The sequence below is a fragment of the Oncorhynchus mykiss genome, chromosome 25 (assembly GCF_057628025.1).
Source record: "Oncorhynchus mykiss isolate SJ-2025 chromosome 25, ASM5762802v1, whole genome shotgun sequence".
Classification (NCBI taxonomy): domain Eukaryota; kingdom Metazoa; phylum Chordata; class Actinopteri; order Salmoniformes; family Salmonidae; genus Oncorhynchus; species Oncorhynchus mykiss.
The window spans coordinates 69850294-69876139 of record NC_143046.1 but is presented as its reverse complement, the minus strand read 5'-3'; the positions used below and the strand labels follow the sequence as shown (position 1 = coordinate 69876139).

Below are 25846 nucleotides of genomic sequence, written 5' to 3'. Positions count from 1 at the left end.
TCTACAGTCCAGTGTAGTTTGTTTTACGAGAAAGAGGGTGGTAAAGAGGGCATGGGCAGAGGAGTGGATGAATTGCTCCCCTAGACACTCAGTAATACAATGTCAGTTGCACATTTCCCCCCATAATGGATTGGGGAGGGTAAGATTATCCTACATTGTTAAAAGGGATTTATAATGTAATTTTAAATGGCCCTGGCTGGAGGCATAATTAAATGACCTTTGTTCAAAACAAACTCATCGCTGCCTCACTCAATGCAACCCTAATTCCTGCTGCTCATAGATGCGGTAGAGGTCAATAAAACTCAGCCAAGACCAAAACAATGGGGCTCCCGAGAGGCACAGCAGTCTAAGGCACTGCATCACAGTGCTAGAGGTGTCACTACAGACCCTGGTTTCGATTCCGGGCTGTGTCCCAACCGGCCATGATCGGGAGTCCCATAGGGCAGCGCACAATTGGCCCAGCGTTGTCGTGGTTAGGGTTTGGCCGGTGTAGGCCGTCATTGTAAATAAGAATTTGTTCTTAACTGACTTGCTTAGTTAAATAAAGGTTAAATAAAAACATACAACAATAAAATGGAATTGCCATGGGAAAGGTTCGTGGGGAAAGATCCCAAGTCTCCTCATTGTCCCACAGCAAAATTAACCTACATTTAGGCCATTGTTTATACGTGTATTTCACACTATGTTGAGGTAAAGATCTGAGTATAATGCTTGCATGGATGTCAACCCTAATATGTGTTTATGTCATCATTACCAATCAACTGCATTAATACAGTTAAAAATGACTGACTAGTACCACCGATGTATGTATGCTAGCTATGCTAACTAGCTTATATGAACGGGAGTTAGCATTTAGCAGTCAGTTCTAAACCTTAAAAGGGGCCACTTCTACATGTTATGCAGCAAAAACAACCAAATATATCAAAATTGGACTTAAGCAACCACATTGTGGGCATGTCATAATACATAAATCATGATGGATTTGACAGATATCCACTTTGTTTGATCAGATATGTTTAATGTGCGCTAACTCCTTTACCTCATCTATGCAGTAATTATTTGCATATCAGGTGCAAGTCGAGTCAAAAGTATCAAATCGAATTTTATTTGTTATATGCGCCGAATACAACAGGTTACCTTACAGTGAAATGCTTACTTACAAGCCCTTAACCAACAATGCAGTTATAAGAAAAATACCAACAAAAAAAAGAAATAAAAGTAACAAAGAATTAAAGAGCAGCAGTCAAATAACAATAGCGAGGCTATATACAGGGGGTACTGGTACAGAGTCAATATGCGGGGGCACCGGTTAGTCGAGGTAATTGAGGTAATATGTACATGTAGGTAGAGTTATTAAAGTGACTATGCATAGATAATAAACAGAGTAGCAGTAGTGTAAAAGAGGGTGGGGGAGGGATAATGTAAATAGTCTGGGTAGCCATTTGATTAGATGTTCAGGAGTCTTATGGCTTGGTGGTAGAAGCTGTTTAGAAGCCTCTTGGACCTAGACTTGGCTCTCCAGTACCGCTTACCATGCGGTAGCAGAGAGTACAGTCTATGACTAGGGTGGCTGGAGTCTTTGACAATTCTTCAGGCCTTCCTCCTGGTATTGAGGTCCTGGATGGCAGGAAGCTTGGCCCCATTGATATACTGTCTGTACGCACTACACAAAACATTAAGAACTCCTTCTCTTTCCAGGACATAGATCTGACCAGGTGAATACAGGTGAAAGCTATGATCTCTTACTGATGTCACTTGTTAAATTCCTTTCAAGGAGACAGGTTAAAGAATGATTTTTAAGCCTGGAGAAAATGGATAGTGTATGTCAAAATCAAATCAAACATTATTTGTCACATGCGCCGAATACAACAAGTGTAGACCTTACTGTGAAATGCTTACTTACAAGCCCTTAACCAACAGTGCAGTTCAAGAAGAGTTAAGAAAATATTTACCAAATAGACTAAAGTAACATTTTTTTAAATAAAAAGTAACACAATAACATAACAATAAAGAGGATATATACAGGGGGTACCGATACCGAGTCAGTGTGCAGTGTACAGGTTAGTTGAGGTAATTTGTACATCTAGGTAAGGCCGAAGTGACTATCAATAGATAATAAACAGCGAGTAGCAGCAGTGTACAAAACAAATGGAGAGGGTGGGGTTAATGTAATAGTCTGGTGGCCATTTGATTAATTGTTCAGCAGTCTTATGGCTTGGGGGTAGATGCTGTTAAGGAGCCTTTTGGTCCTAAACTTGGCGCTCTGGTACCACTGGCCGTGCGGTAGCAGAGAAAACAGTCTATGACTTGGGTGACTGGGGTCTCCGACAATTTTACGGGCTTTCCTCTGACACCGCCTATTATATAGGTCCTGGATTTCAGGAAGCTTGGTCCCAGTGATGTACTGGGCCATATGCACTACCCTCTGTAGCGCCTTACGGCAGATGCCGAGCAGTTGCCATACCAGGCGGTGATGCAACCAGTCAGGCAGGATCCTCTAGATGGTGCAGCTGTAGAACTTTTTGAGGATCTGGGGAACCATGCCAAATCTTTTCAGTCTCCTGAGGGAGAAAAGGCTTTGTCGTGCCCTCTTCACGACTGTCGTAGTGTGTTTGGACCATTATAGTTTGTTGGTGATGTAGACACCAAGGAACTTGAAACTTTCGATCTGCTCCACTACAGCCCCATTGATGTTAATGGGGGCCTGTTGGGCCCATCTTTTCCTGTAGTTCACGATCAGCTCCTTTGTCTTACTCACATTGAGGGAGAGGTTGTTGTCCTAGCACCACACTGCCAGTTCTCTGACCTCCTCCCGATGTCTCATCGTTGTTGGTGATCAGGCCTACCACTGTTGCGTCGTCAGCAAACTTAATGATGGTGTTGGAGTCGTGTTTGGCCACGCAGTCGTGGGTGAACAGGGAGTACAGGAGAGGACTAAATACACACCCCTGAGGGGCCCCAGTGTTGAGGATCAGCGTGGCAGACGTATTGTTGCCTTGCCTTACCACCTGGGGGCGGCCTGTCAGGATCCAGTTGCAGAGGGAGGTGTTTAGTCCCAGGTTCCTTAGCTTAGTGATGAGCTTTGTGGGCACTATGGTGTTGAACGCTGAGCTGTAGTCAATGAACAGCATTCTCACATAGGTGTTCCTTTGGTCCAGGTGGGAAAGGGAAGTGTGGAGTGCGATTGAGAATGTATCATCTTCAGATGAGAATGGGCAAGACAAAAGATTTATGTGCCTTTGAATGAGGTATGGTAGTAGGAACTGCAACGCTACTGGGTTTTTCATTTTTTCAAACAGTTTCCCATGAGTATCAATAATGATCCACCAAAGAACATCAAGACAATTTTACATAACTATGGGTAAGATTGGAGTAAACATGGGCCAGCATCCTTGTAGAACGCTTTCGAAACCTTGTGGAGTCCATGCCCAGAGGGAGGGGGGTGCAACTCAATATTAGGAAGGTGTTCCTAATGTTTGGTATTCTCAGTGTATGAATCAACCTTCAATATTATTTATTTGTTTTGCATGTAAAATTACATCATCTATCTTAGATACCCATAATATTTCGCTAGACGGCAGTGTGCCTTCACGACATATAATGTAGTGTTGACGAATGAGGAAGTGATTCTATTTCTCCGTGTTTTTCTGTTAAAGCAAAAGTATGGATATACTGACAAGATACATGTCTCTCCGCCCTAACAATGGGTGGGAGAAAGATTTTCCGCTGAATTGGGCCTTTCTCTTCCTCTCTGCTTAACGTTCCCCCGTTTGCACCCCCACACAGTAGGTGGCAGAGTGCACTTTTAACATATGTTTTTGCCGTCATACCACACTATTTATGCGAGCTACAAACCAAATACATTGAGACTTTGGTGAGTAAAGCCTCTCTTTTAAATGCAGATATAATTGAAAATGTTTTCGGACATGCCAGTTTCTATTTACAGCACGTTTACCAACATTATATGTACTAACGTTACAGCTTGGCTAGCTAGCTAGCTACTGCTTGTAATGCACACATACGCCTAACTAACTAGTAATGAGTCAGCTAATGGCTCTGTATTAAGATGTGTAGTTCTCCTTTTATGTTTCACATGATTTAAACCCCAGAAAACATTAACCTTGACCATGACTCTCAGTTCCATTAAACATAGCTCATTGGACAACGACGTCTTCTGTGGGAGTTTGGTTAAGAGCCGCGACACTCAATCTGAACATTAATAGACGTAGTTTACGCCACGGTAAGGTTTTGGATGTATAAGGACCTTATCTTTCATATCAGCAAGAAGAAAACAAAGGTTACATTGATACACACCGTGATATGGTTCATGTTCCCACTAAGGCTATATCTCCATGTTACAGCGCTTGTTTACAGAAAATAGACAAGTCAAGAAGTGACCACTTGTGCTAGTTAGCCATCTAGCATGCACCTGGCTGTGTAGTTTTGTTGGATGGAGGCACCCATAGCTGTATGGAGCTGTACAAAACTGCTACAGTAAGTGTATCTATTTTATTTGAAGGATTCGTTCTCGCGGATATAGGTTAAGGGCCATATGTTTCGAAAGCCGTATCGCAAGCAATGATTATTGACGTTTCTAGACGTTAAAACACTGCGTCGGGATTGTAGTTCACACGAGCCAGTCGTGGGCGAAGCTAATGGCTGAAAACTAGGGAGAAGGCAGATTTATTTTGTATTATTTCACCTTTATTTAACCAGGTAGGCCAGTTGAGAACAAGTTTTCATTTACAACTGTGAACTGGCCAGGATGAAGCAAAGCAGTGCGACAAAAACAGAGTTACACATGGGATAAACAAACGTACAGTCAATTACAGAATAGAAAAATCTGTGTACAGTATGTGCAAATGAAGTAAGGAGGTAAGGCAATAAATAGGCCAATAGTGGCGAAGTAATTACAATGTAGCAATTTACACTGGAGTGATAGATGTGCAGATGAGGATGTGCAAGTATAAATACTGGTGTGCAAAAGAGCAGAAAAACAAATATGGGGATGAGGTAGGTAGTTGGTTGGATGAGCTATTTACAGATGGGCTGTGTACAGCTGCAGCATCGGTAAGCTGCTCTGACAGCTGACGCTTAAAGTTAGTGAGGGAGATAAGTCTCCAACTTCAGTGTTTTTTTTTTTTTTTTTGCAATTAGTTCCAGTCATTAGCAGCAGAGAACTGGAAGGAAAGGCGGCCAAAGGAGGTATTGGCTTTGGGGATGATCAGTGAAATATACCTGCAGGAGCACGGTGGGTGTTGCTATGGTGACCAGTGAGCTGAGATAAGGTGGAGCTTTACCTAGCAAAGACTTATAGATGACCTGGAGCCAGTGGGTTTGGTGACGAATATGTAGCGAGGACCAGCCAACGAGAGCATACAGATCGCAGTGGTGGGTAGTATATGGGGCTTTGGTGACAGACTGCATCCAATTTGCTGAGTAGAGTGTTGGAGGCTATTTTGTAAATGACAACGTCAAGGATCGGTAGGATAGTCAGTTTTACGAGGGTAAGTTTGGCAGCATGAGTGAAGGAGGCTTTGTTGTGAAATAGAAAGCCGATTCTAGATTTAACTTTGGATTGGAGCGAGAGCGACATCATTGATATATACAGAGAAAAGAGTCGGCCCGATAATTGAACCCTGTGGCACCCCCATAGAGGCTGCCAGAGGTCTGGACAACAGGCCCTCCGATTTGACACACTGAACTCTGTCTGAGAAGTAGTTGGTGAACCAGGCGAGGCAATCATTTGAGAAACCAAGGCTGTCAAGTCTGCCGATGAGGATGTGGTGATTGACAGAGTTGAAAGCCTTGGTCAGATCAATGAATACGGCTGCACAGTAATGTTTCTTATCGATGGCGGTTAAGATATCGTTTAGGACCTTGAGCGTGGCTGAGGTGCACCCATGACCAGTTCTGAAACCAGATTGCATAGCAGAGAAGGTATGGTGAGATTCTAAATAATCTGTTTGTTGACTTGGCTTTCGAAGACCTTAGAACGGCAGGGTAGGATAGATATAGGTCTGTAGCAGTTTGGGTCAAGAGTGTCCCCCCCTTTGAAGAGGGGGATGACCGCAGCTGCTTTCCAATCTTTGGGAATCTCAGATGACACGAAAGAGAGGTTGAATAGGCTAGTAATAGGGGTGGCAACAATTTTGGCAGATAATTTTAGAAAGGAAGGGTCCAGATTGTCTAGCCTGGCTGATTTGTAGGGGTCCAGATTTTGCAGCTCTTTCAGAACATCAGCTGACTGGATTTGGGAGAAGGAGAAATGGGGAAGGCTTGGGCGAGTTGCTGTGGGGGGTGCAGTGCTGTTGACCGGGGTAGGAGTAGCCAGGTGGAAAGCATGGCCAGCTGTAGAAAAATGCTTATTGAAATTCTCAATTATAGTGGATTTATCAGTGGTGACAGTGTTTCCTATCTTCAGTGCAGTGGGCAGCTGGGAAACACATGTTTCAATGACTCAATGTTCTGGACAAAAACTGACAAATGTAACCAAGGCTGGGAATGTCAATACGTTCAAACTAACAAGGGCAATGATCACAAATCAGTCATAATGTGGGCAGCTGGGAGGCGGTGTTCTTATTCTCCATGGACTTTACAGTGTCCCAGAACTTTTTTGAGTTAGTGTTGCAGGAAGCAAATTTCTGCTTGAAAAAGCTAGTCTTGGCTTTTCTAACTGCCTGTGTATAATGGTTTCTAGCTTCCCTGAACAGCTGCATATCACGGGGGCTGTTTGATGCTAATGCAGAACGCCATAGGATGTTTTTGTGTTGGTTAAGGGCAGTCAGGTCTGGGGAGAACCAAGGGCTATATCTGTTCCTGGTTCTAAATTTTTGAATGGGGCATGCTTATTTAAGATGGTTAGGAAGGCATTTAAAAAAAAATAACCGGGCATCCTCTACTGACGGGATGAGATCAATATCCTTCCAGGATACCCCGGCCAAGTCGATTAGAAAGGCATGTGTTTCAGGGAGCGTTTGACAGTGATGAGTGGAGGTCGTTTGACCGCTGACCCATTACGGATGCAGGCAATGAGGCAGTGGATGGGCCCGGGTGGACAGAGGCCCACCCAATAGGGAGCCAGACCCTGACAGGCCCACCCAATCAGATTTATGTGGTTTCAGCATTGTTGTGGACTTAGACCATCAAAATTGTATTTTCTATTAAATAAAGTGTACTTTTTTTGTTGTTGGGAGGGGGGGTGAAAATCTGGAAAACCATAACAAGAACTTGATTTTTCACACAGGGTGCCTTTTGCTGGGCGGGCCATTTGGGAACTTTTTTGGCAAAATTTGAGTATACCCACTTCTCCAGGCACCACTACACCACTGTATAGGGCCGGTGGAAAGACAGCAGTCACACACAGTATGATGTTAAAGGATAAGCAGTCCATAATAAGCCAGTAGATCCCGATCATAAGAATACAAAAACACAGCCATTAGGCGTTTCCCAATCAAAATGTACAACTATTACTCCCGTTGCATAAAACAGTTGGCACACAGTAACCAGTGACTTAAAGTAAAACTGACAGCATTTGAACTGCTTTGCAGATATGAAACAAACAGACAATCATAATATCAGTCAAGAGGTTTTAAAAATAGGTTCTATTTGACTCAACGTTCCATGACGTACGCTAAGGCATTGTTGGCAGAATAGATTAATACAGTTCAATGCATGATTAATATTCATCAATACATTTCTTGGTAGTCCAAAAAGTATTTATCAGTTTGTTTGCTGCCTCCATTCGGGATGCACTGTTTCAATGACTCAATGTTCTGGACAAAAACTGACAAATGTAACCAAGGCTGGGAATGTCAATACGTTCAAACTAGCAAGGGCAATGATCACAAATCAGTCATAATGTGGCTAATAGGCTAAAGTATCTATTTATGTAGCATGCTAAAAACACAGAGCCTAATGTTAGCTTGCTAGCTGCTAGGAGGATGACATGCCATTGCAGGAGTGGGTGGTTGAGTGACTGACTTTTTCCCCTTATTGTTTTTTGGTGGCTATACACTGCTAGAGAAGCAGGTTTCATTTGGTTATTTAGCAAGAACTTGTACAACTATTATATAGTAAGCATATCTCTTGCGTTTGCAAATTCACTGACTATCTACTTCGATTTCGGAGCACTCGTCTGTGTGCCAGAGCGCAGAACTGATGAATTTACGAACGCGGAACACCTGCTGAATATGACCAATATCAGTAAACGTAGGGGGGGGGGGGGGGGAAGTTATAGTTAGTCAAGAACGCTGTAGATAACATGTAAGCAGCCTAACCAGCTCTACTGCGCTGAGTAAAATGGTCAGAGTGAGGTGTTCTCATTTGTGTCTGGGAGTAGCAAGCTAGTCAACTTTAGCCAGTTAGCTTGGGTGGTTGTTTGGGACAAGCATGCATTGGCAGGCAAGCTACAGAAGGAAGAGTAGGTTACAATTCCCTATGGTTTATCATTGCAATTTTGACGGCCAACTAGACGAAAAAGTTTGGGAGTGTTTATCTAATGTTCCTTCATATAGATTTGAGCTTATCTTGCTCTGGCTTTCTCATAAGAGGGACAGAGAGTCTACCTTTTCATGGTTGTTTGGTCACTAGGACTGTAAAGTTCCAAAATGTAAGAGGACTCCTGTGGTGTTTTACATATTTGCAGAAATCCATTCGGGTGTATTTTGTGGCTTTTGGCGAATGCGTTCTAATGATCTAAAGTCGCGCTGTTCAACTGCCTGTAAACACACAGTTCAGTTCAAAGTGAATGAAGGCAGCTGCGGGTGGCAAATGGCTTGTTTTGTAATGGTCTACTGTCACTCTGATTGGCTACAGCGCACCGGTCTGAGTTTTTTTTATTCGGTTTTATTTGCTGCAGTGTCTATTAATTGTCCAAATGCATGGCCACTTTCCCACTCTATATTGCTATAGAATTTTCACAAATGCCTTCCCAAACATTCTAGGAATTTATGAAAATGACTAAGTGGTCGCTTGTCAGACCATTTTAAAGTGTCCTTCTTTCTGGGGGTGTATATGAACAGATTTGAGTAAGGTTTCATATTGCTAAAATGCTGTCCGTTCCACTTTAAATGCAACAATGTTTCACATGCACACAAGGTATTTTCAAATAGATGTCTAACGGCAAGCATGCTGCAGTAAAAAAATCCAGTTCCACTCACCAGATGATGATCATTAAACTTAACTTATTTTTGAAAGTTATTCTTGAAAAGGGAGAAGCTAACAAATTAGCAACAACATCCTCTTTGATAACACCTGCTGCAGCCGCTGCAAACTAGCTAGCTAGACCTTGTGAAAACTGATGCGCGCTATTGCCCAATGACCTATTGGCCTTCAAGAAGGTAGAAGTTTCTGTGCATTTTGTAAAAACGGTCCCACTTATTAAGTCAATGTGATTGGTTGATTCTACTGTCACTCCAAAAAAAAGTACCTAATACAGTTGAGCATTTCACTTAAGGTTTACACCTGTTGTATTTGGCATATGTGACAAAATATTTGATTTGATGGCTTAGCCATTGGCTGACTTGGATAGCTAGATTTATCTCCCCAGAGACCAGCACAGAAAAATCCTGATTGGGTATTTTTTTTTCTTTTTAGTGTTAAACCTTTCCAACAAAACTAAAGAGATTAAATCAGAACATCATTGAAAGTAATTATAATTATTGTTCCCTGCTTGGGTTAATAATAATTCATAGAGTGGCTCTATTTTCCCTCAGCATGCATTGTTTCACTATATAGAATCCATATGATCTGAAATATGAACACAGAAATACTGGACATTTTGAACTCTTATTATGGTGGTTTGACAATTACAAACATGGTCTTGACTCTGACTCGATTTGCTCCCGAACACAACACTGGAAAATACACACCAATTTGTTTAATATCTATTTTCTCTTCCTATAAGATAGCTTGAACAATAAATAGATGTATAATTCTACCAGCCAGGTGTGATCTACGTTCCACCTTTCTGGTCTTCCAACCCACCCCCAGGTACAGTAACAACATGTCTTCTGGCCCACCTCAGTCGCCCGCAGTGGCTAAGACAGAGGTGACTGTCGAAGGAGAATGCCCTCTCCTCGCCGCCACCTTTGCCTACTGGGACAACATCCTAGGCCCGCGAGTGCGCCACATCTGGGCTCCCAGGTGTGAGCAGCCGCTGTTGCTGAGTGACGGTGAAGTCACCTTCCTGGCCAATCACACGCTGAACGGGGAGATTCTGCGCAGCGCCGAGTGTGGAGCGGTGGACGTCAAGTTCTTTGTCCTAGCTGAGAAGGGCGTCATCATTGTCTCGCTGATCTTTGACGGCGAGCTGAAGGGTGACAAGAACACGTGTGCCCTGTCCATTATTCTTCCACAGACAGAGCTGGCCTTCTACCTGCCCCTGCACACTGTCTGTGTGGAGAGGCTCAAACACATAATCCGCAAGGGACGCATCTGGATGCAGAAAGTAAGTTCCAAGTCTATCCCCTACTAGGCCACCCCCTTAAGGTGTGACAGGTTAAAGGAAATATTCATAGCCTGTTATACATTAAAAAGTATAATTAAGTTCATAGTATGTGAGGATCTTAAAACATCTAAGGTTATAAAGATGCATTCAGTATTAGTAGACAGAGATTGATAATATTCATATAATTGTGTTAAAGTTCAAATCCGTCAAGCGTACAAAGGGTACGAATTGTGAGTAATGTGTAAACGTTATATTGATTACTTTATTTTGTGGTGCCTAAAAGTGTTAATCTGTGATCTACGAAATGCTCTTAATCTATGAGCCGGAGATCGATTGCTCTGGTCTCCACCCATATTCCTGGGGAAATCGGTCTTTTCTCATTGAACTAAAAGTTGAATTGAGAATACAACACCGTATCACTCGTGATTATTTCTCCCCTGTTTTCACGTACGTTATTGATGATAAAGAAGAGTAATTTAAATGTAATAACTTGCTAACATGTCAAGAGTGTTTAAAGTGTGTCTTAGAAATGTCTTGAGGAAGTTAGAAGAGAGTAATATTAGCCCTGCTCGGTTGTAGCGAAGAATAGCATCGTACTGAGAGTAGCTGCCATTTTTATGTCGATTGTGAATGAACATGTGCGTTGCTAATAAGATATTCTGCTGTGCTATTTGTATAATGGTTTTTCTGTTTTGTAATGTGTTACTTTTTTGAAATGAACTAAAAGTTGAATTGAGAATACAACACCGTATCACTCTCGTGATTATTTCTCCCCTGTTTTCAGGGGCGTAACAAAGGCAGTGTTTCTCAATTCATCACTAGGGAAATTGATATATCAATATAGGCCAGTACTATCACCTGAATCACCTAGCCTGCCATGCTGGTATTTGTCATTGACATACAGGGTTACAACATAATTTCTGTGCTGACATCAGAGATTGTCCCCATCATGGAGCTGCTGTCCTCCATGAAGACACACAGTGTCCCAGAGGACATAGATGTGAGTATCAGAAGCCATCGTGCACATTTGGCAACACTTTCATCGTGCAAAAAATATAGTAAAGCTCATTATACTCTGCAGGCCCATTTATGTTGCAACTTTGCTTTTAACAGTTAGTGGGGTCTGAAATTGACAACATTGATGAAGATTAGCAAAAATTACTGAATAAAATGAATAATTAAAATACTGTATACTATATTGTATGCTCAAAAAAAAGGGAAATATTTTTTTTACTAATACAATTTCTGAGATTTTGAACTATTGACACCCCTGTCTTCAATACCTCACCTTGCAAGGATAACGGCACTGAGCCTTTTTATAAAATGCTTTGAGTTGGAGAACACATTGGGATGGATCTTAGACAATTTCTCCTTCCAGATCCTTGATATCCTACATCTGGGTTAATGGACTGGACTGTCCTCTTCAACAGGTTTTCAATCAGACCTGGGCAGGGGGGCTGGCTAACAACTGATGAGAGTGTGAAATAACACAAGCGTAGACCAAACTGGACCTTTCTCATACGCATGGACAAAGGATATTAAGTATCTGGAAGAATTCTGTATGGAGGAATGGTCTAAGATCCCTCCCAATGTGTTCTCCAACTCATAAAACATTTTAGAAAAAGGCTCCATGCTGTTATCCTCGCAAGGTGAGGTATTGAAAACGGGTGTCAATCATTTTTACCCCTACCTTTTTGAGAAAGATTATTACTTGTAAAACAAAATCTCTTCTCTGAGCAATTATGTTAGTATAATATACACTGCTCAAAAAAATAAAGGGAACACTTAAAACAACACAATGTAACTCCAAGTTAATCACACTTCTGTGAAATCAAACTGTCCACTTAGGAAGCAACACTGATTGACAATTTCACATGCTGTTGTGCAAATGGAATAGACAACAGGTGGAAATTATAGGCAATTAGCAAGACACCCCCAATAAAGGAGTGGTTCTGCAGGTGGTGACTACAGACCACTTCTCAGTTCCTATGCTTCCTGGCTGATGTTTTGGTCACTTGAATGCTGGCGGTGCTTTCACTCTAGTGGTAGCATGAGACGGAGTCTACAACCTACACAAGTGGCTCAGGTAGTGCAGTTCATCCAGGATGGCACATCAATGCGAGCTGTGGCAAAAAGGTTTGCTGTGTCTGTCAGCGTAGTGTCCAGAGCATGGAGGCGCTACCAGGAGACAGGCCAGTACATCAGGAGACCTGGAGGAGGGCAACAACCCAGCAGCAGGACCGCTACCTCCGCCATTGTGCAAGGAGGAGCACTGCCAGAGCCCTGCAAAATGACCTCCAGCAGGCCACAAATGTGCATGTGTTTGCTCAAACGGTCAGAAACAGACTCCATGAGGGTGGTATGATGGCCCGACGTCCAGAGGTGGGGGTTGTGCTTACAGCCCAACACCGTGCAGGGCGTTTGGCATTTTCCAGAGAACACCAAGATTAGCAAATTCGCCACTGGTGCCCTGTGCTCTTCACAGATGAAAGCAGGTTCACACTGAGCACATGTGACAGTCTGGAGATGCCGTGGAGAACGTTCTGCTGCCTGCAACATCCTCCAGCATAACCGGTTTGGCGGTGGGTCAGTCATGGTGTGGGGTGGCATTTCTTTGGGGGGCCGCACAGTCCTAAATGTGCTTGCCAGAGGTAGCCTGACTGCCATTAGGTACCGGGATGAGATCCTCAGACCCCTTGTGAGACCATATGCTGGTGCGGTTGGCCCTGGGTTCCTCCTAATGCAAGACAATGCTAGACCTCATGTGGCTGGAGTGTGTCATCAGTTCCTGCAAGAGGAAGGCATTGATGCTATGGACTGGCCCGCCCGTTCCACAGACCTGAATCCAATTGAGCACATCTGGGACATCATGTCTCGCTCCATCCACCACAGACTGTCCAGGAGTTGGCGGATGCTTTAGTCCAGGTCTGGGAGGAGATCCCTCAGGAGACCATCTGCCACCTCATCAGGAGCATGCCCAGGCGTTGTAGGGAGGTCATACAGGCACGTGGAGGCCACACACACTACTGAGCCTAATTTTGAATTGTTTTAAGGACATTACATCAAAGTTGGATCAGCCTGTAGTGTGGTTTTCCACTTTAATTTTGTGTGACTCCAAATCCAGACCTCCATGGGTTGATAAATTTGATTTCCATTGATAATTTTTGTGATTTTTGTTGTCAGCACATTCAACTATGTAAATAAAAAAGTATTTAATAAGAATATTTCATTCATTCAGATCTTATTTTAGTGTTCCCTTTATTTTTTTGAGCAGTGTAATCCCCCCCCCCTTGTTTTGAGCATACACATTTTTAGCTATACTGTATTTTTTTATAGTCATTTTTGCTCATCTTTATCAAAGCTGTCAATAATTTCTGACCCCACTGTATGTCCATGAGAAGGAGACTATTATGCCTGCAGTTCACTGTCACATTATCACATGGGTATCCAAGAATGATATCCATCTAGTTTCACTGATATGTTAAGTCTTGCACAGCTTTCATTACCAGGCAAAAACCCCAGTTGAAAATGAAACTAAAACTTCAAAGCCTCCACAATTTCTGTGGAAAAGAAAGCTGAAGGTTCTAACCAATGAGGCTCCACTGAAGCTTTAATTATATTTTTGATGTTCATCAATGAGATGTGCAGTCACACACAATTCCACAATAATTTGAGGATTAGACTACTCAAATTTGGGCAATAACTACTCTCTGTCTCACCACTGTTACAGTAGGCAAACATTTTTATCTTGTTTTTCATATTGAGGACTATTTCACCAAATAACTCTTGTTTGTTCCAACTGTGTTAGATCAAGGACACCATCCTAAATGATGACGACATTGGAGACAGCTGCCATGAAGATTTCCTGCATAAGTAAGCACTTTTATTGTAGGCTTATCTGCTTCATTCTGAAAATTGGAAGCATCTGCCTGTAAGTTGTTTACCTGTTTTTTAAATTTTATTATATATATTTTTTTTACAGTACCCAGAACCATTCTGTGACTATTTAACCATAGGAAAAGTATAAATACTGCAATGCAGTGTTGACTAAATTGAGCTCTGAGTAATCTCTATTAACTAATGTTGCCAACAAGTGGAAAACCCTGCGCATTATCAAGAAACAACCTTGAGTGCCCCTGCTTTTCTTTTTGTGGGATAGTCACAGGGTTAAAAAAAAATGTTTTACTCTCCTTCAGGTTAACAGCTTTTCTCTCCTTTTTATCCAAACTGGGCAGGTCCATTAGGTACACATTGCTTACCTTGCACACTATATTTGTGATGAGATTGTAGTTATCAGCGGAATGCAGTTATGCACCCCTTGACAAATCTGTCTAAACATCATTATCTTAACTGCCTGTGGCGATGACAAATACACTGCAAGTCATAATTTATTTACTCAGCTTTTAAGTGTTCTTGCAGTAGTCAGGAAACACTTATGTCACTTTAGAGACCTATATTAAAGTAATGTTTTTATGACAAACACGTGGACACATTTTAATACATTTTAATGTTGCTCATGTTCTCATTGTGCTAAATTAATATCAAATCACTTCCTTGTCATTAATTTTAAAAAATACACACAAATGAAATTGCCTTCGTCTCTCAGGGCCATCAGTTCTCATCTCCAAACGTGTGGCTGCTCCATGGTGGTCGGAAGCAACCCAGACAAAGTCAACAAGGTACTGACAGGCTGCCAATACTCTGTGCTTAACACATACATACATTGGCTACTGTATCAGCATATGCATTCACACTCATGCATACAGTAGTTGTATAAAAATGTTCTATACACAGGCATGTCTGCATATGTTATTGTATCTACAAAAAAATTGCTGCATACAAAATCTGACATTACAGGTTAACACGCGCACACACCCACACTCTCATCCAAATCCTCTCTCCCTCACTAAAATGCGGATGTGTTGTGAGGTATTCCACATTGATATTTGTGTTTTCTTGTGCTCTAGATAGTGCGAACACTGAGCCTTTTCCTCACCCCTGCTGAGAGGAAGTGCTCTCGGCTCTGTAAAGCTGACTCCTCTTTCAAGTACGACACAGGACTGTTTGTACAAGGCCTCCTCAAGGTACCACATCACTCTAAATTACAGTTCTCTAATGCTGGTCCTGGAGAGCCAGTGGATGTGCAGGCAATTGTTGTGTGTATTTTTTTAGCACTAACGCACTAAAAACAATCTTCGGTCCAATGTGTTCAATGAGGGTTACTTAATTTTGTTTTCTCACATCTTGATTATCCCATTGTAAGTGCATGCAAATTAATAGTCATGCAAAGTAAGTATTTTATTTCAAACCAAGGCCTCAAAAAATGAACAAAAGGTCATAGCTCAACAGACTGCCAGTTTGGCATTGTGATCCCCCTCATTACTCTCCCCCTCCTTTCTCCAAACCAAGGACTCCACGGGCAGCTTCGTCTTGCCCTTCCGCCAGGTGCTGTACTCGCCCTACCCGACCACGCACATCGACGTGGACATCAACACGGTGAAGCAGATGCCACCCTGCCATGAGCACACGTACAACCAGCGCCTCTACATGCGCTCGGAGCTCAGCACACTCTGGAAGGCAGCCAGCGAGGATGACATCGCCCCCGACGCTGTCATTCACACCGATGAGTCCTTCACCCCCAACCTGTATGCTTTCTTCTCTCCTGTTCTGTTATTCCAATTAAATTGGAATTACCTGTGTTTATTTAGATGCCTTAACAGCATTGATTGATTTATTTCATATGTATCAAATTTGTATGTCTTGTTTACATTAACATTCATGAAAGATGTGGATGTTAATTCTGTTTTTGTGACCACTAAAAGCTCTACTCTTTTCTCAGAAATATTTTTCAGGATGTTATGCATAAAGACACTCTGGTGAAGTTATTTATAGATGAGGTAAGACACCAGAAAAAAGGAAGCAACAATATTTGTGGTGCTGAAAAATGGTCTCCTCATATGTCTGCCTTTTGTTGGCTTATCAGGGCCAACAATAATAGTTGATTCTCGGTGTTGTTCCCAGGTGTTCATGCTGAAGCCAGGCCTCAATCTGCGAAGTACTTACTTAGCCCAGTTCTTGCTGATCCTTCACAGGAAGGCTCTCACGCTACTCAAATACATTGAAGATGAAACGTAAGTTACCTCCCGCTATGGAAGCAGATGTAATTGGTTTCAATAGGACTTTTGTCCCAGCACAGCAGGACACCGTGTAATATAACTTTTTTTATGTTTGAATTCCCCACCCTCAGGCAAAAGGGAAAGAAGCCTTTCCGCTCCTTGCGCAGCTTGAAGACAGACCTCGACCTGATGGTGGAAGGCGACCTGAATATTGTCATGGCTTTTGCTGAGAAGCTGAGGGCTGGACTGCACTCCTTTGTATTTGGGAAGCCATTCTACACCAGTGTACAGGAGCGAGACGTGCTCATGAGTTTTTGACTCTTTTACTCTTATCCTCATGACTTATGTTTGTTTCTTATCTTTAATTATTTCTTATTATTGTAGCATTGTCAATAAGGAACCTGCAGGTAAGCATTTCATTGGACGGTGTATACCAAGGTTATTATAGTAAACTAAAATTGTAAAAACAATATAGTAAACAAATAATAACGTATAATTGACTGCAAAACGAACTAAAATGGAAGCCATCATAAATTATTTGTTTATTTCCCCTTCTAAACAAATCTAATACGATGGAACCTTTTTTTCTAATGGGGTTTTTGAGCTTCTGAATATGGTGGTTAAGTACTGCCAGTAGATGCTGACGTTTCAAATAGGCTTAGTTTGTGCATTGCTATCACTAGCTAACAGGGAAGAAATCTGAGGGCAAGAGCAGAGTCGGACTGGGCTAAGCTAGAACAGCTTGTAAAGTTGGAGCCGTTCACAATCTACAACGACAAACTTCAGACTGACAGCTAGTTGCTGTCTGATGTGGTGCCGTGCCTTCTCACTTGCAATCTACTACTACTGGGGGAGAGAGTGAGAAAGTCACCTCTAGCAAGGATGGCTGTTTATCCTAAGCTGTGGCACTGGATCTGGTTTCTGCCCCTGCATCCCAAGAGTTCGTGGAGAGAATATTCTTTGTCCTTGGGCAACTGTCATCAGGCTTGAGAAACCGAACGACCACCTCTGTGGAACGCAGTCTTCTTGAAGATGAACCAGAATCTTGTTTGGCGGAGCAGAAACACACACAAGCTGGCTGGCTTTGAACTGATAGATTTGTGAATGTGTTGCTTATGTTTTTGCTGTTGCAGCCATTTTTATTAACCTATTTGAAGGGCTTAGTCAGTGATACATGTTTAATATTACATAAACATAACATGTCAAATGTGCCATGACTTCATTTGTTTTTTCCTTTCTGTCAGGTAAAGGTACTCGATTCTTATATCTGCTACTAAATTTTAAAAAGCATTGGATTTGTGTTAACATGGGCAAGAGTTTCCTTCCACCATAATTCTTGCACCAGTCTTGGTGTTTATCCTTTTAAATCCAAGTCACATTAGGATTGATTTATAATTTAAACCTATCTCCTGGACATGGAGTTGTATGGAGTCCTCTAGTGAAGGGTTTCCAAATCTCGGTCCTGGGCCATAGACTTGATCCCTCTTGATGAACCGGTTGGAGTCATGATAGCCGGGTGATCGGGTGGGATCAGCCAATTAAGTTTACTTGTTAAGAAGAAAATGTACTATTTCAATATGGAGGTGGCCTCAATGGTGGCCATTGTGATACAAAGATGTTAGGTCTGTCACGTTACGTATTACTGTCCCCCCCCCCCCCCCGCAAGAAGTGACCCCCCCCCAAACTAACTATAGACCTACAACACAAACGGCTCCTGTTTTTTATCAAACAAACTAAAGAAAAACTAGTAAACCAAGTCTCATCTAACAAACTAAACTGAATTTCAAATTAAAAACAATAGAAATAACATTAAACTACAAAACTATAATAACCTTGACGTATACCATGCGTATCCTGTACATATGACTAATAAAACGTAACTATCACGTCTTGAAATGGGTAAGACATTTACATGTGATTTGTCCAAAAGCTGCCTTTTTATTAGGGAGAGATTTTCTGTCCACTAAACAGTGTTTGAAATGTGCAAAAACAATACAGAATTTCCAAAGGTCCACATTTCAGATGTTGAATTTTTGGAGGATCTCTGTCCCATTTAAAAGTCCAAACACTCAATGTCTTATTGAAAGTGTGAGTCTGGTGTCTTCAGTGTCTGTGTGGTACAACGAGCACTTGGCGGGGCTTCTTTATTTATGAAACTTGAATGTTTGGATACCTTTCATATCAATGTTAGCACACTGATTGTACAACATGTTTAATTACATAGAGGAAATCCAGAGTTAATGTAGTCTCTGTTGACTGACAGACTAGAACAGCCATGTCTAGGTTATGAACCATAATTGCCCTTTTCAGTGCCAATACTTCACGCTTACATGGTAGCCAATTGTAGAGCTTTAGGTTGGCAAAATGATAATTACAAGAGGAACAACTTCATCTGATGCACGTATGGTCAATACACCCCCTGGTTTTGTTATAATGAACCATTTGCATGGGATATGGTCTGTAGTCTTGAATTTGAGCACATTGCAATTACGGATATGTACTGTAGGTCTGAGCATGCATGCTGATTGTTGACAAGAGACAGGTTATTTTTAGTAATTGTTTTTCACATGTACATCTTGATGTGTATAGAATGAATTATTAACTTAACTTATGAGGTATAATGTGATACACCAGGCCATATCATATCGGTATCATGTCTTACCATACTTGTTATCATATAGTTGCCATTTGATGACATGATTCTAAATGCATCTTAATGTTTTATCGTATAGCATCTTTGACTCATCAACTTTGATTCAGGTGGCCTTAACTTATTTTCTCACCAACTTTCATTGGCAGATGTGGTTTATGGCGTATGCCAATGAAACCTTAATATTGTTCACCCCACTGGCCTTCATGCTGATGCAGTGTTCAAATTTTATTCTAACATTTGTCAATGCATCCATGATGATGATAAATAAATGTGTCAATACAAAATGGTATGCATATTTACTCAAATTAGTTTACACATTTACTGGTCTTACAGAATGTGCATAGAAACGATGTCTAAATGATTTTACTTATGTAAATAAGGCATCCTTGTTATTTTTAATACATTTGCAAAAATGTTTAACCTGTTTCACTTATTAGGGGGTATTGTGTGTAGATTGAGGAAAAACAATTTAATACAATTTTAGAATAAGGCTATAATTTAACAAAATGTGAAAAAGGTCAAGGGGTCTGAATACTTTCCAAATGTGCTGTAAACAGTACATTACATAAGACAATGTAAAAATACATTGTGATTGTAAGATCAAACATTTCATACATAATCGCATTAGATCAGGGATCATCAACTAGATTCAGCCGCGGGCCAATTTTTTTCTTGATCAGATAGCTGGGGGGCCAGATTGACCGCAAGAAACTTTGATTACATTTGAGGACATTGCCTTGCTTAGGGTGCCGTCTTTCGGATGGGACGTTAAAACAGGTGTCCTGACTGTGGTCATTCAAAATCCCATGGTACTTATTGTAAGAGTAGGGGTGCCTGGAGAAGTGGGTATAGTTCAAACATTTCATACATAAACGCATTAGATCAGGGATCATCAACTAGATTCAAAATAGCCTATAGCCAAAATCCCACTATAGAAACGTGGAGGAAATTATTTTTTTGCGTTCCCCTGTTATATTGGTTTAATTTCAACTTTATTTCATTGTCTAGCAGCCAAAGGCATTATCCTAATCATATTAGCAACCCATGATAGTTGTTGCATCTTTAAATCCCCCCTCTTTCTAACGGATATTTCCATCTCTGTCCTTGAAACCACTTGCATGTGCGGTGCGAATTTTAGAACGGTATTTTCCCGCAAATTGCATTTTGGAACGTTGACGCTTAGACCTACTGCCGTGTATACATTTCCGCGACTAATTAAGACATACTAGTTTATCAACATGTTAAGCTAAACATTCCGATCTGTTCTATCTGCCCTATTGATTGATACGCGTATACCTTCACTACTTTGATAAGTATCAGTGGCTACACTGAAAAATAAGCGGTTATACCTGATTATACCCGCCACTACAATATTGGGGTGTTCACCCTGGTCTCATGACTAAATTCCCAACCTAGCCACCTAATCATCCCCCTCATTCCTAAATGACATATATCACTCCTTACCTCGCCACCTGATTGATGTATGGTGAGCGTTCTGGAACAAAAAATGATTGCCATGCATCACTGAAGTGTGTGCTACACATCGTGATGGTGGATGAGGGGAGTTTCCCCCTACTATGTTAAGCAATTTGAGTACCTCAGCTGGTAGAAAGTGCTATATATATATATATATATATATATATATATATATATATATAGAGCACTTTTTGGATTTTTATATAAAAATCCAATCAATTATTATTTATATACAATCACATGTCTCTTATGCCTAGGACTATTTGGGAACATATTTCCTAATTTAAAAATAAATTGGAGCTGATTCTGTTTTTTTTACAGTATTATATCCAAAAATGATATTCCACAAAAGTTGTATTTTTATTTATTTTGCAAATTCGGTTCTTGGGCCGCCAGTTGGGAAACCCTGCATTAGATAGTACTCAGGTCGTGCATAATAATAAAAACATTACAGTTGATACGCTGAAATTAATATCAATCTTCAAAGTGGGTTGTACTTTGTCAAATCCCTTGTCTCAATTGGTTGATTTATCGCCCACGATTTACCCATTGGTCGAATGTTGGGTTTGGTGTCTGCGAAAGGAAGAACTGTCAACTAGTTTGCTGTCATGCAGATATTTTGGAGAGCTGCTAAGGATGTCTAAAAGAACAAAGGAATAGTAAATCCCGAAGAATTGGCGCAAAATGAAATCTAATGTCATACAACGTATTAAGGTTTGTGTTTTCTTTTTGTCCTTAGACTTTCTATAATAATAAAGAATACGAAGTCGTTGGGTGCGGCCTGTTGTAACATACTACAGTAGCTAGCTAACGTCATTATCTTACCTGAAGCGGTGGGGAACCAAGGCTGTCAAAAAAATGTTACGAGGCAGACGTGGCGCAGCAATTGTCTGTCGGTTTACATCAAATTTCCCCATATTTATGCGTTTTGTTCATAGTTTAAGTTAATGACCTGAGAATACTGCAAATCTCAAATGAATTGTTTGCGGAAGGCCGTACAAGCTAACGCTCGTGCCCACAACAAATAAATATAGCTAACGTTAGCTACTAGCTAACTAAGTAAATACGTTTTCAGAACATTCATCACGGGTTAGCCGGGGGGCCTTCACCTGGTCGTTAAATACTATCCATCTGGATAGGCTGGGTCCCAGGCTAAACATGGTCGTGAACAGCAGGTAGCTGTATTTATTGCAATCTATGAAAATGGTGATGGAATAAGTCGCTAGTGCAAGGTTAAATGAACCCAATTCGGTCCTGGGTAACTTAGCACGTTTTGTTTTTTGCCTGAGCACAACAGAGTTGATTCAAATAATCAAAGCTCGATGATTTCAATATTTGAATCGGCTGTGTAGTACTTGGGCAAATACCAAAACGTGCACCCCTTTGGGTCCTAAGGATCGAGTTTGGGATACGCTGCACTAGCGAGAGTGCAAGGTTCACTTGTTGTTCTGAAAGCCACTTATCTAGCTGGCTGATGAAGCTAGCTTGCCTCCAACTAACTTCCTACCTACTAACTTGTAAACAAATAGAAATACTCAAATGTATGACTATCACGTGGCTAGTTAGTACAAAACTATTTGTCATTATGGTTGCTTCACTGATTGTGCTGTTATCAAACATCCAATTTTCTCCTGCAACATGTCTGAGCATGCCTTGAAAGATTCAAAGAATGAATCCTCTTTTGCTGTCTGTATGACACTGCTTAAGCATACTGGGCCAACATGATGAGCCTCACCGACACAAGGAAATAACATTGTCAGGTGATGTCCTAGGTTGAAAAAGTAGATTTCCAGATAGTGTGCCTGGCAGGACCTAGATAGTATTCTATTTTTGTCATAACTGTTGCTCATAATCTACTACCATGGCATGCTTCCTATCACTTTACTCAGATCTGATTCATCAACTTCCTGTAGTATTAGGTGTACGATCACTCTGAACCTTCAGGAAAAACTCTCTCTTCATCAGACAAGCCTGGTTTCACACAACCGGACTAACACACACAAACAGGAGTGTTTATGAACGGCAGTGCTTATGTCCCGTGCATCCCCCCCCCCTTCTTCTACACAGCATGATCTAAGGTGGATTAGGTAGGGATTTGCTTGTGTGTGTTCACAACTACTGACCTCTTTTTCTGCATAACAACTGGACTACTACCACACCAGGCTCAACGCACAAGCATTACTCACACACAGGTAGCTAAGAGATTTCACTCTTGCCCCACTCAACATGACCTGCCTGAGAAACTGGGCGCCATTCAATCAATACTTGGAAGTGTCCAAGTTAAACAATACTCTTCAAGTATTGTTGGAGAGCAAGCTTACACCTGAACCACAAGGGCTGCAGACTAGGCTATGTCTGGTCATTTTAGGGTCGTTGCATCTGATTTCAAACACTTCTTGAACAAAACTTTTTATACTGGAAAATATAAACGGTTGAGTTTGATTATCATTTAAAAGCTTACAAACCGGGTTGTCAAACTATTTTGTAATTTCTAGAGTTTCAAAAATATAGAAAATATTTGTACCTTTTTTTTAAAGGGTCAATCTGCAGTTGCTACATTTTTTTAAATGATATATGAATGATGTATTCATTGATTTATCAAAATAACTTCTTATGAATGTCTCATGAACCCAAAATATAAGCTTGTTTTACTCCAATGCTTGTAAACAAAGTAAATGTAAACAAACACTGTATACCATCAAAACATGGTTGAAACTAATAATTTTGTTATCATGGATGGTCAGTCCTTGCATCCATAGCTCTATCTATGAATCTGAATGGTTAGATTTCTCCAGCCCAATCCCTCAGCTTTTTACCTTAACAGTGGTGAGGAGGACACTTTTGTAATTGTTTCAACTGCTAATTGCCGCGTTCACATAAATTATCTAAAAGCGTTTAAACTCAGATTCTTTTCATTTTTGAATATGTTGTAACTTAGCCTCAGCTGAGTCCCCAGCAACTGGATGTTCTGGTTTTCAGGGGAATGAAAGGGAGCCTATGACTCTACTTCCACTTTTGGATTTGAACTCTTTACACTCGTATACAGATTGAAAATGTTAGATGCTGTACATGACATCAACGTTCTGGCTCTGCACTTCACAGTGCATTATGGGGTTTGACTGGCAGCCGTTAGGAACTTGAGCACCGCGTGACAAGAAGTTGCCTCCATCCCTCCTAGTAATTGTGCAAATGTTTTGTTTTGAGTGAGGGAAATGCTGTAAATTAAGCTGACTTTATGTATTTTGAAAGATCAGATGTTGAGGATTATAATTAACGCTTTGATCTCATACAAGTAAGCCAAACACCCGCGAGTCCAAATGTACACTAAACATTTCCAAATCATAAATCTCATGTCATACACAGTGTCAACATTTGTGATCTCTGTTTTGATGTACAGTTACAAGTTTACGTTTTCATACCCTGGGGTTGTTCTGAACAGAATGAGCAAATGTTTGTTTATTTTGAAGAAAATGAGCTGCGGCATATGCTCATGAATGCACTCATGACTACTTTCTATGCGAAAAAATAAAAAAAGTTGAATTGCCTTGTGAAAGCTTAACACTGTAAGCTTGTATTTTATAACTTAGCTAGTCATGTTGGCAATAAAACAAGCTTTCAAATCATGCCCACCTTCTCTGGATTGTGATTTATAATTGGCTGTTTTTGTATGGAGTAAAGAACGACAGTAATTGTGTGATGGCGGGGAAGCAGGGTTGTGTTCCAGACTAAACAAATACAAGTGTCCTTGCTATAGTTTAACAGCTAGGATATTTTTATTTATTTTTTTTAAGGGGGAAAAAGTACCTTATAGTTGAAGACTCTTCTTTGAGTCATAAAAGTGCATTCAAATTGCTTAGGAACTGTGCACTTTGAAGAGATGTGTGGCCACTTGGAGACACATGTTAATCCTCTCACTTAAACTCTTCTAATGTTTTAGTCTTATGTTGCAGCTACTTCACTTTTTCCAGGAATGGTCCTATCATGTTACTGAATCCAGAGTATTTTTAGATTTCATTATCAACAAATGCGGAAAAGTACAGTAAATGTAAAATGCACATAAAATCAACAGTGTAATGTTTGGATTCAGTCTTGTCAGGTGAACTGTCGTACTCACCTTTGGTCTAATAATTTCACCATTATCTCAACTGTTCCCTTCCAATTGGTACAATCGTTATGCATTTCATATTTCTAATGTAAGAAATATTTGAATTTATCCTTATCAATGTAGGCCAATTCCCATGAGTGTAAATGGTGGGAATTTACTGGATTGGTTGAACAGTGTAGATAAATAACTTATTGAATATAAATTAATAGACATTTCTATTAAGTTGACATTCTATGGTGGATGGACCGGCAGCCACCTTTGTGGTAGTAATTGGAAGTAAAAATTATAATTACAATTATATTTAAATGTACCAGTTAAATTGCAGTATTCTGAAGGGATATGTCCACAAAATGAATTATATTTCTATGATTGAAATGACACTCACCTAGGGCTGTTGCTGTGACTGTATTACTGCCACACCGGCGGTCTTGAGTCATGAAGGCAGTCAAATTCCACATGACAGCTTAATCACGTTAATTAGGCTCTCTCCAATCTCTGATGCTGCTGATGGTCATTAGTAGCCTACTAAACTTGCTAACTACCTGGTACTCAGCACTCTATTGTCCCTCTAATCACTCTGACATCAATGCAAATGTAATCGAAAATCGAATTAAACACTTCATGAGAGCCCACGAGCTTATGTTGCACAACATTTCTATAGGCTATGCAATTGGTGAGAACAGAGTGATGGCCTCTACTAAAAAGAGGAGAATCAGCTTTCTATAGGCTAGGCCTACTATATTTATTTTTCAACTTTCCTAATATTAAGTAATTGCTTATATTTACAACAGGAGTATAGCCTACCTCGTCCTCTATTCGTTATTTAAGTGCATAGATGACGTATTTTTTCCTCCGATGCCCCTGTTTCGATACAGGTGCATGATAACGGTCCATTCTAAATCAAAACTAATTTCACACATATAAACTCAGGGAAAAAACTAATTTCACACATAAACTAAGGGGAAAAAAGAAACACCCCTTTTTTAGGACCGTGTCTTTCAAAGATCATTCGTAAAAATCCAAATAACTTCACAGATCTTTATTGT

At 40.8% G+C, this 25846-nt stretch overlaps 2 protein-coding genes across 54 annotated transcripts in view; both read left to right on the top strand.

Moving 5' to 3' along the window:
• Positions 1-3576: 3576 nt before the first annotated feature.
• Positions 3577-19503, top strand: c9orf72 (C9orf72-SMCR8 complex subunit). Of its 4 annotated transcripts, XM_021585039.3 has the most exons (11): positions 4035-4240; positions 4362-4494; positions 9994-10450; positions 11355-11450; positions 14259-14323; positions 15057-15129; positions 15418-15534; positions 15860-16095; positions 16290-16347; positions 16472-16581; positions 16698-19503. In XM_021585039.3, exons 2-11 carry the CDS (start codon positions 4451-4453, stop codon positions 16882-16884), a joined length of 1443 nt encoding a protein of 480 aa, XP_021440714.3. In that variant the 5' UTR covers positions 4035-4240; positions 4362-4450; the 3' UTR covers positions 16885-19503. The 4 variants fall into 4 exon arrangements, with proteins under 4 accessions (XP_021440713.3, XP_090077106.1, XP_021440714.3 ...); XM_021585038.3 differs by lacking the exons at positions 4035-4240; positions 4362-4494 and adding an exon at positions 3577-3874; XM_090220980.1 differs by lacking the exons at positions 4035-4240; positions 4362-4494 and adding an exon at positions 3591-3874 and having other exon boundaries at positions 10028-10450.
• Positions 19504-21220: 1717 nt separating this feature from the next.
• Positions 21221-25846, top strand: part of LOC110505661 (bridge-like lipid transfer protein family member 1) — a 90422-nt gene continuing 85796 nt past the window's right edge. For all 50 annotated transcript variants that reach the window (XM_090220949.1, XM_090220926.1, XM_090220934.1 and 47 more), the window contains exon 1: positions 21221-21409. The gene's annotated coding sequence lies outside the window, so the exon portion shown is untranslated. The remainder of the gene's footprint in view (positions 21410-25846) is intronic.